The 14,698-nt window shown below is 42.0% G+C and overlaps 1 protein-coding gene across 7 annotated transcripts in view; it reads left to right on the top strand.

Annotated features, from left to right (window-relative positions):
- The window catches only part of SCG5 (secretogranin V), a 59,101-nt gene that overhangs the window by 24,820 nt on the left and 19,583 nt on the right, over positions 1-14,698 (top strand). For 4 of the 7 annotated variants that reach the window (XM_070797233.1, XM_019968469.2, XM_070797232.1 and 1 more), the window contains exon 3: positions 12,826-12,975. In XM_070797233.1, coding sequence (XP_070653334.1) covers positions 12,826-12,975 — 150 coding nt within the window. Of the gene's footprint in view, positions 1-12,825; positions 12,976-13,547; positions 13,566-14,698 lie in introns of all 7 variants that reach the window. The other 3 variants (XM_070797231.1, XM_070797230.1, XM_070797229.1) reach the window with 1 other exon arrangement.

Raw genomic sequence — 14,698 nt, 5'->3', positions numbered from 1 at the left:
ATGGGACCAGTTTTGTTTATATGTCCCATTATTTTTTCAACATTAGTTGATACCTTAACTTAAGCTCCACTACCTCCCAATCAAGTCACATAATTTCAGCAAGAATCACAGACTACAGGTTTTAAATGACCCCAAATTGGCTCTAACCTCAGTACAAAAACATACCTGGTCTCCATACAAATTGCCAAATAGAGACTTCATTTCAGGCAGCAAATAAATTTACATGAAGGGACTGGAAATGCTACAATGTAAATTACCTGTTAAAACGATTTTTTCAAAACCCACAAAATTCACAGCTATCCTGAAAATGCCTCATTTTCAAATTAATGCATTTTACTTTAATTTGGGGTTTGAGGTGTACATGTTGGGAAGGGGCGGGGCTTGTGGCGGCTGCAGGCAAATGAGTTAAATTCACAGAATAGAATCTGAACTTTTGCAAATGAGTAAACAGCCAAAACAAACACCACTTTGGAAAAAAATACACATTTTCTCCTTTTGAAAAGCAAGCAATGCCTAAGCAAAATACCTTAAAAGTGAACTAAAAAGCTTTTCTAAAATAAACAACTCTGCTTGTGATCCTAAATTGGGACCATATGGACATGTGAAAGCTACAAATGCACTACATTTCGACTCCGAGTTTCTGCCTTCACTGTTTGCGTGCCTCTGAGTAGATGCTGATAATGTTGCCTTTGGTCCCAAAGGAACCTGAGATTCTTAGCTCCTAGGATGAGGGAGCAAGCAGAAGAAAGAAAAGGAATGAAAACAAATGCCTTTCAAGACAAAATATCTGAACAGTGAGTTCTATTTTTGCTTCCTTGCCAGCAGGCGCAACTCAATTCAAATCTCTCCAGCACATATAGGATGATGCCAGCAAAATGGAGTGCATTTTCCAGGGACGCTGGCTACGTGGGGAAGTCCCTGTTGAGGAATCGGGCTCACACTCAGAGCATTAGGATAGCTTTAGCAAGCCGCCTGGACTAGCCCCCTGCCCTGGGGCAAATCAATGAATAAGCCAATTCAGCATAGATAGAATCATTCCTTTGTTTTTCTCAATTACCAAATGTTGTGTGCTTTGGGGTCACTTGTCATGAGTTTAGAGAATGTGAATATTGCAACATAAGTCCTCACCATTCTAAACAGCTTAAACTGAATTCCATTACTAGGGAGGAGGAGAATTGAAGACATAGCATCCATCGCTAATTGTACATGATTAGAGGCTATTTTCTCATCCTAGGGTGCGTCTTTCTTTTCTCCCACAGTGCTCATGGTCTGTTCCATGAAACTGGCACTTAAATTAGGTGTGTATTTATGTGGACATGTTTTGTTTCCTATAACTGGATAGCAAGTCCTTGAGAAAGAGTTGATGCCGCCTGGTTGGGGAGGGGGCGGTGTGCTTGAAAACAATGAGTGAAGTGAGTTCAAGCATTAATTTTTTAGTTTTAAGTGAACGAGGTTGCACTACTGTTTAATAATAAAGAGTTCAGCTGTTTTTGAGCCCTTGTTGCTAACTGCCCCAGGTACAGAACTGTGGGCATCAGAATGAAAAATATGTAGGATCGTGAATCTGGCCTCTGTTAATTGTGCTATTAGGAAATATTGATTGGATAATGGAAGGAGTTTACATTTATTGAGTGTTCATTACATTCCAGGCACTTAGTTATGCATTTAGCATCTTATGCCCAAGTTAAAAAGGGTTTGGGATATCATCAGATGCCTGACAACATGTGGATTTGAACCTGAACAAAGGGAAGCTATAAAGTTTCTTAATATATAAGGTGTTCTTTTTGTGTGCATGTGTGCCTAGTCGCTCTGCTGCTGCTGCTAAGTCGCTTCAGTCGTGTCCGACTCTGTGCAACCCCATAGACGGCAGCCCACCAGGCTCCCCCATCCCTGGGATTCTCCAGGCAAGAACACTGGAGTGGGTTGCCATTTCCTTCTCCAATGCATGAAAGTGAAGAGTGAAAGTGAAGTCACTCAATCATGTCCGACTCTTTGCGACTCCATGGACTGTAACCCAGCAGTCCCTTCTGATTATGGGATCTTTCAGGCAAGAATACTGGGTGGGGTTGTCATTTCCTTCTCCAGGGGATCTTTCCAACCCAGAGACTGAACCTGCATCTCCTCTGTCTCCTGCATTGCAGGCATATTCTTTACCCAGGCTTGTCTGTGGATCCTCAGTAAATGAAAATTAGTTGCTTTTCACAACTACATTTGACCTTTAGGACTCTCATTTCTCACCAGGAATCAAGGCAAAAAAGGCTTTAATGCACAGAGTTAATTTTGAGAATGGATATTTACAGAAACTACTTTAAAAAATTTATTAAAGTGTAAATAAATACAGTAAATATTATAAATCAATATTGTATTAATTTTTGTACAGCAAAGTGATTCAGTTATGCATATAAATCTATTTTCTTTTCCATATTCTTTTCCATTTTGGTTTTCTCATAAGATATTGGGTATAGTTCTCTGTGGTATACAGTAGGACCTTGTTGTTTATCCTTCCTATATATAATAGCTTGCATCTGCTAACCCCAGACTCCCAGTTCTTCTCTCTCCTACTGCTCTCCCCCTTGGCAACCGCAAGTCTGTTCTCCATGCCTCTATGTGAGTCTGCAGAAACTACTCTTAATCATTTTCATTTCTTCCTTTGAGCCCACTGAAATTACTGGGTTTGAAGGAAGAAGAAACAAAGGTTAGACATTAAAAATTTTTTAAATCCCACCCCTTAAGTTGGCCATTTCTTTCAGGTGTTTCCCCTCTTTAATAAGGGCTAAGTTGTTTCTTTCCAGCCCTTTCTCCTTGCTTCTACTCTTTGCTCTAGTACAGACAGTCCTGTGCATTGAAACTGCCTGAATGCTATGCTGAGAAACCCAGGCATGATTGTATAGGAAGTGACAGATTACAGGCATTCTCACTTTATTGCTCTGCACAAACGACGCAGGGTTTTGTTTTACTTTTTTTTTTTTTTAAACAAATGGAAGGTTTGTAGCAACCCTGCATTGAACAAGCTGATCAGCACCATTTTCCCAACAGCATTTGCTCTTTTCTTGTCTCTGTCACATTTTGGTGACTGTCACACTGAAAGGGAAAGTGAAAGTCGCTCAGTCGTGTCCGACTCTATAGTCCATTTGATTCTCCAGGCCAGAATACTGGAGTGGGTAGCCTCTCCCTTCTCCAGGGGATCTTCCCAACCCAGGGATCAAACCCAGGTCTCCTCCATTGCAGGTGGATTCTCTACCAGCTAAACCACAAGGAAAGCCCAAGAATACTGGATTCACACTACTAGAAGCTTTTTCATTATCATATTTAGTACAGTGATCTTTTTGACCACTATGACTTTCTGAAGGCTCTGATGATGGTTGGCATTTTATAATAAAAATGTGTCTTTTTTTTTTTCAAATGTGCCCTGATACCCACTCCAGTGGAGAATCCCAGGGACGGGGGAGCCTGGTGGGCTGCTGTCTATGGGGTCGCACAGAGTTGGACACGACTGAAGCGACTTAGCAGCAGCAGCCCTGATACCAGTTTTTTCTTTTTCTTTTTTTTAATTTTGTATTGGAGTATAGCTGGCTAACAATGTTGTGATAGTTTCAGATACACAGCAGAGAAGATCCATGATACATAGTAAGAATGTATGTATCTTCCTAATGAAGGTATGTACATGGTTTTTTTAGACATATGCTTTGCACACCTAATAGACTACAGTACGGTGTGAACATCACTTTTACATGCACTGGGAAACCAAAACATTTGTGTGACTGGTTTCATTGTGATATTTACTTGATGGCGGTGGTCTGGAACCAAGCCCACCACATCCCCAAGGCCTGCCTAGCGTCCTCCAAGTTGAGAAGGGATGGCACTTTTTGTAAAAGTGTGTGTGTTTACAGGTCGTGAGGTAAACACCACAAACCTTCAGGGCCAGCCAGCCCTTCCTCATTAAGCCCCCTGTGTCCCCTCACGTCCAGCCGGTGCTGCCCTGTCACAGGGTCCACACCTGCTCTGCAGCCTCAGAAACCACTCTCAGGCGCCCTGCCCGCCTCACTTTACCTTCTTCCTCAGCTCCTGGGGGAGAATGCCCAGGTGACTCAGTGGTAAAGAATCCATCTGCCAGTGCAGGAGAGGTGGGTTCCATCCCTGGGTGGGGAAGATCCCCTGGAGGAGGAAGTGGCAACCCATTTCAGTATTCTTGCCTGGGAAGTCCCATGGACAGAGGAGCCTGGTGGGCCACAAGCCATAGGGTTGCAAAGAGTCAGACACGACTGAGCACTTACACCTCAGAAATGTCAGCCCCGCCGGGGCCTTTGTTGTCTCCACTTTCTCTCCTCTTTCTCTGCTGCCCCCTCCTTTGCACCTTTGAAGGGAGAAACACAGGAGGGCTACACTCATTGGAATCACCTGACTGCTTCAGTCTCCCAGACTGTGAACAAAAGGAAAGCTGGTCATTGCTTTATAAATGATGTATGGAGACACGCGGAGGAATGAAGGCCCAGACCGCAGGGTATTTTTAGCGTCTGCTGTTTGTGGTAACATAAGTGAAAACTGCTGGATGCCTTCCCTTCAGCTGAATGGCTGGTATTCAGGCGAGTGTGCCCGCTGCCTGCCAGACTCTCCTCACGGAACTCCCTCTTTATGAGGTGGGTGACTGGCTCCTTGGCACCAGGCTGCCCCACCACAATTCTCCTTTATTGCCCAGTCGCATGGCTCCCCAGGGGCCCCAGCATGGGGCTGCGGGTGAGACTGCTGGCCGCGAGCTTGTCAGGGTGTTACCAGATTGCAAAGCAGAGTCTGCAGGGCAGGGGCTGTGTCTGGTTGCTCTAAACCTTCTGGCATGAGGCTGGCACTCAGACACGCAGGAACCACGATGGTGAGGCCCGTGGCTGGCGCCCCATCTCAGAGTCATTCTGCTGGTGCCTGGCTCGAGTAGGATGTCGACCCCCACTGGTCGCTGACACTCTGGAGCCTCAGAGTGAGATAGAAAATATGAGAGAGGCCTCTTTTATGCCGAAAGGTCATTCTACCAATGATTGCTCTCGAGCTAATCTTTGCAAAGGGTCCGGATGGGCTGCCTGAGGCCCCATGGGGGCATGGAAACAGCCCTGGGATCCCAGGCTGCAAATAGCACTGACTGGCTGAGCAGCTTTAGGCAAGTAAAGGTCTCCCAGGACTCACTACTCACAGTTATGAGTAGTAACTCTTGTCCTACTGACCTCACTAAAACTTTTTAATAAAGATATTAAAGTAGTCTGAAACAATTGAAACCATAATGTTACAAAAAGGCAGGGGAGTGGTGCAGTCCCTGTTTATTGTCTTCATTTCTGACCAAACTTGACGTCTATCAAAACCATCCCCCTCGGACCCCAGCTCTTGCATCATGGGGTGACCCGTGGGGCTCCACTTATTCCCTGAAAGGACGTTGCTTATTCCACGAGAACATACCTTCATGCTTCATGAGCGAGGTCTTTGCTTCCAGTCCCTACAGGATTAGTTTGAATGAAGAAGGGTGCAGTGGGCTCCTTTTCTTGTGAAATGTGTGAGAGTGCCTCTATAATTGGAATAAAACCGTCTGTAAAGGGACTTCTGCTAGCTATAGTTCCCTTATCTGAAACCTTAAGTGACTTTCAAAAAGCCTCTCAGCGGCCACACTGAATGTCACAAACTCCACGAACCAAGATGGTCATGCCAACGTTCTCGGTGCTAATTTACTCTTAGTTTGCATCTAATTTGAGTAAGTCTGGCTCTCCTTTTCTAGCCCTTGATACTGAATGTATGGTTAATGGAGCAATAGCATCAACATCACCTGGGGGCTTGTTGGAAATGCAGTGTCAGGTCCGTCCCTCGTTTGTTGATCAGAGTCTACATTTTGACAGGATCCTCAAGTCATGCATATGTGTGTGGTAAAGCAAATTAGAAGACAAGACTTGCAGGACCTAGACCCACTATTTATTTATGCACTGTACTTTATTATGAAAAGGATTGAGGATGACTAGGATTAATAGCTTACAAAGAAGGAGAAGACAAAGAACTTTAAAAGCCCTAGCAGCTGGGACCACTTATTACAGTTGTATTACTGTATACATTTTAATGCTCTGAGAACACACTGCTACAGCACTGTAGAGTCACGGATATTCCCAATAATAGTCCCAAAGTATCAAGAAGAGGTAAGGTCATATTCCGAAGTTGCTGTTCATAGAAGCAAAAGGGCTTAACATTTATTTGGCAAGAATGAAATATTTTCAATCTATTCTAGAGACATTTGTGGAGTGATATGGCCATGATGGAAACAGATAAATAAAGCATCATCACCAGATAGAATTAATTAATTAATTGCCTGAAATAATTTAAAAGCTGTAGTGAAAGATCCCATCTTTAACCAATGGCATTATTTTCCCAAATAAAGGGGCCTCTAGATTTTGGAAACTTCATGTGAAATGGAGCAGGACCCCCATGGTCCCTCCCGCCACCCCACCCCCACCATGACCTCTGCCTGCCTTTCGTCTGTGGAAAACTTTAGTCAAGGGATAAGTTTAATCAGAGAAATGAGAACCTGCAGAAACAAAGGAAAACAGTCAACGGAGACCAAATAATAATAACGTAGTCATTCAGCATAGTCAAGGACCTTTATTTCTTTCTCAAGGGCTGTAGATAATATTCTGAGCCATATCCTGTGAGCTGTCTTATAGATACTAAAACATCAGGTGGAGAAGTTAACTACATGATGACCAGACTGTACCCAGGACATGAGTTGCTACAATTCTAGGAGCTGGCCTCAAAGAAACGGGAACAAATGGACCCTGGAACTGAAGGTTAACTGTCCCTGAAGCAATCAAGATGACACTGGTCAGAGCACCGATGACCAATTTGAAGATGACTGTCAGATCAGAGATGACTGTGCTGTTTCTGCATGTAGCCCCCTCCTTCTGTCTGTCAAAGCTTGTGCCCCACTAGTTGCCAGTTGGGGGGCAGTCGGCCTTTGGACAGATGTCCCGCCCCTGGTTGCCAGCATCTGAAATGAAGCAAACTTCCCTTTCCACCAACCTGGCATGTTTATTGCTTTTGGGCAGTGAGCAGCCAGATCCCCTCCTCACCTGTCAGTGGCGCATGGACTCTTGACTCATCTCTCCCTTCTGCACTGTTTGAGATTTCTCTTATTTCTGCTTGTGTTGTGGCTGCTCCACCCCAATCTGTGTCACCTCTCCCCTGAGTGTCAGCAGTAGTGTGTTATGAAGGCTTCTTAACTTCCCTCCGGTCCACCTTTGTACAGTGGCCTTCAGAAAGATGCTTGAGTACAGTGGATCTGGAGTAGAGGGCTGGGATTTTTAAAAATTCCACAAGTGATTCTGATGTGCACCCTTGGTGGGAAAGAGGGTTTTAAACTATCGATAAATTAATGCTCTACACAACATCCTATTATTATATCACTCTTCTTCCCATACAGCTTTGGTTGCTGTTTGTTATTATATCACTTCATAATTTTCTGCTTGGTGTTGGCTGTCTCCCCTTCTATCTAGCTCCTCCCTTCCAAGCAGTGCTCATCACAGATGCTCAAATATTCCTTGCTCTCACCTACCTCTGTGCCCTACGTGTGGCTTTTCTTTCACCACCAATAAGGATGGATCCTGCCTTTCCTGCTTCAACTCAAGTGTCACCTCTTCCATGGAAGTTTTCCTGGAAGGTTCCCTATTTCCTGAATTTCCACATCGTTTATAATACCATAATGAATTCTATCAAGGAATGTATCTTATCATGGACCACTGGCTTGTTGTTTTGGTGCTAAACAACCAACTAGAATGAAGAACTAAGTAGGGAGCAGGAATCCTGTCTTTCACATTTGTATTTTCTATGGCCCAGAGCATAATCATTGGTACGTTGCTTCTTGCAGGCAATCCTTCACGTCGTAGATCTAGGTTAGATATTGCTTCTCTGCATACCTGTGACACCTCACTGTAACCCTGTCACATCATAACTCCACATCTTCAATGTATTTCCTTTCTTTTTATTGAGGTATAGTTAATTTGCAACGTTGTGTTAGTTTCAAGTGTACAGCAAAGTGATTCAGTTATATATATATATCAGAGAAGGCAATGGCACCCCACTCCAGTACTCTTGCCTGGAAAATCCCATGGACGGAGGAGCCTGGTAGGCTGCAGTCCATGGGGTCTCAAAGAGTCGGACACGACTGAGCAACTTCGCTTTCACTTTTCACTTTCATGCATTGGAGAAGGAAATGGCAACCCACTCCAGTGTTCTTGCCTGGAGAATCCCAGGGACGGGGGAGCCTGGTGGGCTTCCGTCTATGGGGTCGCACAGAGTCAGACACGACTGAAGCGACTTAGGAGCAGCATGTATATATATATATATATATATATATATATATATATACACACACACACGCACACACTTTTTCAGATTCCTTTCTATTACAGGTTATTACAAAATATTGAGCATAGTTTCTTGTGCTATAGAGTAGGTCCTCGTGGTGTACCTATTTTACATACTGTAGTGCGTATGTGTTAATCCCAAATTCCTAATTCCTCTCTCCCCTCCTCCTGCTCTCCCTCTTGGTCACTGTTAGTTTGTTTTCCATGTGTGTGAGTCTACTTCTGTTTTGTAAGTAAGTTCACTTGTATCATTAAATGTGTGTTTCATTATGTATCCCTTACAAAACTGTAGACTCTGTAAGAGCAGGGGTCATATTTACCTGGTTCATCATTGACCCTCTAGTCCATGTCTTGATGGTCATATATACTCAAGAAATATTTTTTTAAGCTGACTGAATAATAATTTTAAAATATGTTTGGTTTTTAGAGACAAATGGATCAGATAGTATCCATGGCATCCTAACAGTTTGATTGACTTGGTTTCAGGCGCAAAATAGAACAGCATAATCTAAACATTATACTGAACCAGTTAACTAGCATTGGATTGTATACTCAAGTATATAATTTTCTAGTTATTTTCTATACGTGGTTAGTTTTCTTGGCTGGCTTCCCTGATGGCTCAGGTAGTAAAGAATCTGCCTGCCAGATGTGGGAGACCTGGGTTTGATCAACCCAGGTTTTATCCCTGGGTTGGGAAGATTTCTTGGACAAGGGAATGGCAACCAACTCTAGTATTCTTGCCTAGAGAATTCCATGGACAGAGGAGCCTGGCAAGCTACAGTCCGTGGGGTCACAAAGAGTCAGACACAGCTGAACAACTAACACTTTCACTTTCTTATCTATAAAATTCAAGCTCTTGGAGAACAAAGGATAGCATTAAAATTTTTTTTTTTATTTTGTACTGTGGTATAGTCGATTAACAATGTTGTGATAGTTCCAGTTGAAGAGCAAAGGGATTCAGCCATACATATATATGTATCCCTTCTTCCCCAAACTCCCCTCCACCCATCCAGGTGCAAAAGATAGAATTTTTTTTTTTAAATTTCCATCTAACTCTCATAGTTGCTCAGTGAGTATTTCTTGATTTGATGTAATTAAATGCAGTTTTAAAAGAGCCTGTGTTATATCTGCCTGGTGCTAAACATCTGTTGCTCCCTAACAAGTGTGCCATTCATTCTAATGGCACTGGTGCACAGAGGTAAACAGAGCCTTGGCAGGCCTTCCAGAAAGGAAACTGTGTTTGCTTCCTTCATTAATTACTAGTGGAGCATTAAGACATGCATCTCCCTGAAGCCAAGTTGGATAATTCCTGGCACTTAAGCCTAGGGTGCTTTCAAAAGTTGAGACATGTATGGACACACCAGAAGGCATGCCCTATAGCAATCACCAAGGTGACTCTAATGCCAAGATGGTATAAAGCCTCAGATATATCAATACCAAGCATACTGGTCTGTCTTTCTAAATTTTTGTGGGTCTTTCTTGGGTTAATGTGAGATAATAAATGTGAATTTCTAGAATGTCTCTGAAGGCAGGCACCTCAGTATGAATTGGAAAAATCTTCATAGAGATACAGAAAGTTTAAAAATAAAATGATCAAAGGTTCACCGAACAAAACAGCAGAATGAAACTGGCAAGGCTAATAGCAGAAATATGTGTCAAGATATGATTTGTCAATTGTTAATTTTACCAGTTAATGACAATTAAAATGAAGAATTTATACTCTTGGACATAGCAATTAGCATAGCATCAAAATGCTAAAGCAGAAACAATAAGAAATAAAAGATACTGACAGACACTTATTGGTAGTAATAAATTTTAACACAGCCACCAGATTATGATAGATAAAATATGAATAAGGTCATAAAAGAATGTGATTAATACTGTTGGATAATTGGCTATATTTAGGTATTTATGGGTTATATAAGAGTCTGGAAATTGACATACATTATATTTAAGTAAGGGGCTTCCTGGGTGGTGCAGAGGTAAAGAATCTGCCTTCCAATGCAAGAGGTGCAGGAGACAGAATTCGATCCCAGGGCTGGGAAAATCCCCTAGAGAAGGAAATGGCAACCCACTCCAGTATTCCTGCCTGGAGAATCCCACGCACTGAGGAGCCTAGCAGGCTACAGTCCATAGGGTCGCAAAGAGTCAGACATGACTGAGCGACGGAGCACAAGCAGGATATTTAAGTAAAGCAAGTTATACAACACGAACGTACTTGTTCTTATTCACTGCTGTGCCTTGGTGTTCAGAGCAGGCTTGGTATCTACGGGGCAACTAAATATTTGTTGAAGGGATGAAATATGTAGAGAAGGACAGAATCACTGAGCAAGTGCTGATAGGGTAATTGGTTAATTATTTTACATGCCCTAAAACACACAGTGTATATATACCAGAGTTAACTTTTTTCTTTTTTTGGAAGTATAGTTGACTTGCAATATTATATTAGTTTCAGGTGCACAACCTAGTGATTCCATATCTTCATAGATTACATGCCATACAAATTGATTACAATGCTATTGACTATTCCGTGTGCTGTATATTGCATACCTTTGACTTATTTTATAACTGCAGTCTGTGTGATTCCCTTCCTCTACTTTCATTCAACCCCTTGCCACCCCCATTCCCCTCTGGCAACTATTAGTTTGCTCTCTGTATCTGAATCTGTTTCTATTTTGTTATTTTTTTCATTTGTTTTGTTTCTGAGATATCATATATAGGTGAGAGCATATAGGATTTCACTTAGTTTAATACCCTCCGGGTGCATCTATGTTGTCATATGGCTGAGTAATATTCCACTGACTGACGTTCTCTCTCTCTCTCTCTATATATATGTGTGTATATATATATATATACACACGTATATACACACACACATCTTCTTTATCCATTCATCTGTTGATTCATTCAGTTGCTTTCATATCTTGGCTATTGTAAATAATGCTGCAATGAATACTGGACTGCATATATCTTTTTGAATTAGTGTTTTCATTTTCTTTGGATAAATACCCAGGAGTTGAATTGCTCGATCACATGGCAGTTCTGGTTTTCATTTTTTCAGGAACCTCAACAGTGTTTTCACAGTGGCTGTACCAAAGAGTTAATTTTAAAAATAGAAAACTGAAATATCTAAATACTGATAATACCTTTGTGAAGGGCCAATAGTTTTGTAAGTTTAGAAGGTGAGAGGAGATCTTGAAGGATAACAACAACAAACCTACATAAGTTTTAAAAACGTATGTTAGCAAACTATTACAAATATATCCACAAGTCAGACAACATGGAAAGTGTTTGCAGGAAATGTAATGGCCAAAGACTTGATACCTTTATTATGTAAAATGTCCTTGAAAGTTGATAAGAGAAACACTAAAATTCCAAGAGCATAAACAGACAACTCACAGAAAAGAAATTAAATCGGGTAAACAAACATGGAAAAAAATCGACTGAGCTAGAAATCAAAGACATTCAAAAGGAAACAGTACTTTTTCTAAAAGCCTTTAAAATTAGCAAAGAAAACATAAAACTTTATTTTTGTAAAACCCAATACTGGTTAAGATGTATAAATATAGAATTCTCAGATTTTGTTGATATTTTATAAATTGGTACCTCCTTTCTGGAAAACAGTTTGGCAATATAATATAAAGAGTCATAAAAATATTTATAGCCTTTGACCCAGTAATTTGACTTCTGGGAATCTTTTCTGAGGAAAACTAATCCAAAATATGGAAAAAATTAAATGCCTAAGAGCAAATTGGGAAACACTAAACATCCCACAATGGGGGAATGATTAATATGTTGTGGTGGAATCACTGGATTGAAGACTACATGGTCATTTATAATCATGGGGATAGAGACCGTGCAGCCACATGCTTTAATAGTAAATGAAAAATAAACAAATGGATAGAAAAAGATGCACAGGGAAGAAAAAATTGAAATAAATACACCCAATTTTAAGTGGTTGATCTAGAATGGGAGAAAGTCAAATATTTTTTTCTTCATCTCCCTTCTATTGGTAATTGGTTGTCATTTAGCCTGTTCTTTTATCTGGATGCCAGTTGCACCCTTTTCTCTTCCCTGAGCCCCGTGCCCAACTTGCAAAGCCCAGCCCTTCTGTGTCAGTGCCACTCAAGCTCCAACTTGTCCAAAAGTCCTCCCATCCTCTCAGCCTAATGGAACTCTCCCTTTCCTCTGTTCCAAGTACTGTATTTTAACATGTCCAGCATAGCACATATATAGTGTGCCCTGAGTGGAAATGATCTTTGTGCAGTTTGTGCCTGTTTCCACAATGAAAATTTTAACCCCCTAAGGGGCAGGAACTATTGTATTTCCTTTTCTCTCTCCACAGCATAGAACACAGTACTTTGCTTGTATGGTATGCCTGAATAAATAGTAGTTGAAATGAATGGCATTGCCCTGAAATGATCTACTTTTGATTTCCTGGCAGGTGGAGCTCATGAAGGTCTGCAACACTTGGGTCCCTTTGGCAACATCCCAAACATCGTAGCAGAGTTGACCGGTGACAACATTCCTAAGGACTTCAGTGAGGACCAGGGCTACCCAGACCCTCCAAACCCCTGTCCCGTTGGAAAAACAGGTAGTGGGCATTAGTGGGCATGCTCCTGGGTTCCTGTGAAAGGTAGGAGCTTTTGGAGGAAATTAAAAATGCTAACGTTGGCCACATATGTTCGGAGAAATAGTATTTCTAGTCCCATGAGCCCCTGTGAATTTATTTGTAGGTGGATTGGAAAAGGAAATTGATTCTAGAACTCTTGGTGAGTTCTGGTGTTCAGATATACCTGCAGAGGACTCTCCTGCCAAGGCTTCATCTTCTCTCTCCCTCTTTGGGAATTGATGCTCTTTTCTGCATGTGCTTCACTTTTTAATAAAAGAGAGGGTTTTCTCTTTTTTCCTCTCTTCTTTGATACAGTTGCTGCCCACTTTGGAACTTGTTTCCTTTGTGGATGATCCATGTCCATTTGTTTTCCTCACTTCTCGTGACAACTGACATTCCAACTGTGTTGTAACCAGTGAGCATCTATCCTGAAATATTTCTTTGGGAGTTGGGGGGTGGCATGAGAGAGAGGGGACCCAGGAGGGTACGTTGGTTAAGGAAGTAGGTTGAAACCTTCCTTATTCATGTATTGCTCCCAATTTTCTACCCCCCAGTGCCAAAGAGGATGAATGGTGAGTGAGCTTCACTTATGCTGGGCTTTGAGCAGCTTATTTTGCTGGTTCAGAGGAGTTGCTCTAGACAGAGGACTACCTGAATTCAAACCCCTGGTCAGGAGATGTGACCTCGAACAAGTTAATAAACTACTTGCATCTCAGCTTCCTTATTTGCAAAATGGGGGTTATTGGGGAGTTAAATGAAATTATCCATGTTAAGCACTTGGCACATCACCTCACACAGAGTGAGGACTGGTTAAATATCATCCAGATTGTAAATAGCTTTGCCACTGGTAAGCAACCAGAGTAGTCTTTTCCCTCCAGCCCAATAATAATAATGTCAGTATTTATTGGGCTTCCCTGATGGCTCAGATGGTAAAGAATCTACCTGCAGTGCAGGAGGCCTGGGTTCGATCCCTAGGTCGGGAAGATCCCTGGAGAAGGAAAAAGCAGCCCACTCCAGTATTCTTGCCTGGAGAATTCCACGGACAGAGGAACCTGGCGGGCTACATGGGGTCGCAAACAGTCGGATACGACTGAATGACGAACACTACACTTAGTATTTATTATCCTTACTTTACATATAATGAACCTGAAGCTTCCGAAATAGCTTGCTCAAGGTTATTCATGTAACAAGTAGCTGAGCCAAGACTCAAACTTGGGTCTATCTGATTCAGGACCATGGACCCAACCACTAAGACACACTGCCTTGCTCTGAAAATTCTGCCAGTGTTGGTACCTCAGCTTTTCTTAAACACAATACAGGCTCTCTTCGAAAGACGATCCCTCTGAAAGATAGTCCTCTTTTCATTTACGGTAAGGTCTTTGTTTCCCATGGGGGACAGAGCCTCCATCCTGGGATGGGACAACCAAAATAGTTGGACATGGCCAAGCCAGTGTGGGGATGCTGGCCCAGGATAGGAAAACCTAAATGACTGCACAGAACCAGTGATTCAGCCACTTTTCACTTGATTGTGAGGCTTTGGATGAGCAGGAAGAAAGACCACTTTGGAGTCTGAAGAATAACAGTCTCCATGGGGATTTGGTTAAACTGATTCAATATCATATCGGACAATAGTTCTTAAAATGTAGCCCTGGCAGTATCAGCGTTACCTGGAGACTTATTTGAAATGCAGATGTTCACCTCTATT

Source organism: Bos indicus, chromosome 10 (assembly GCF_029378745.1).
Source record: "Bos indicus isolate NIAB-ARS_2022 breed Sahiwal x Tharparkar chromosome 10, NIAB-ARS_B.indTharparkar_mat_pri_1.0, whole genome shotgun sequence".
Taxonomy (NCBI): Eukaryota; Metazoa; Chordata; class Mammalia; order Artiodactyla; family Bovidae; genus Bos; species Bos indicus.
The sequence above is the reverse complement of the archived record's forward strand: the minus strand, read 5'-3'. Positions and strand labels throughout refer to the sequence as shown.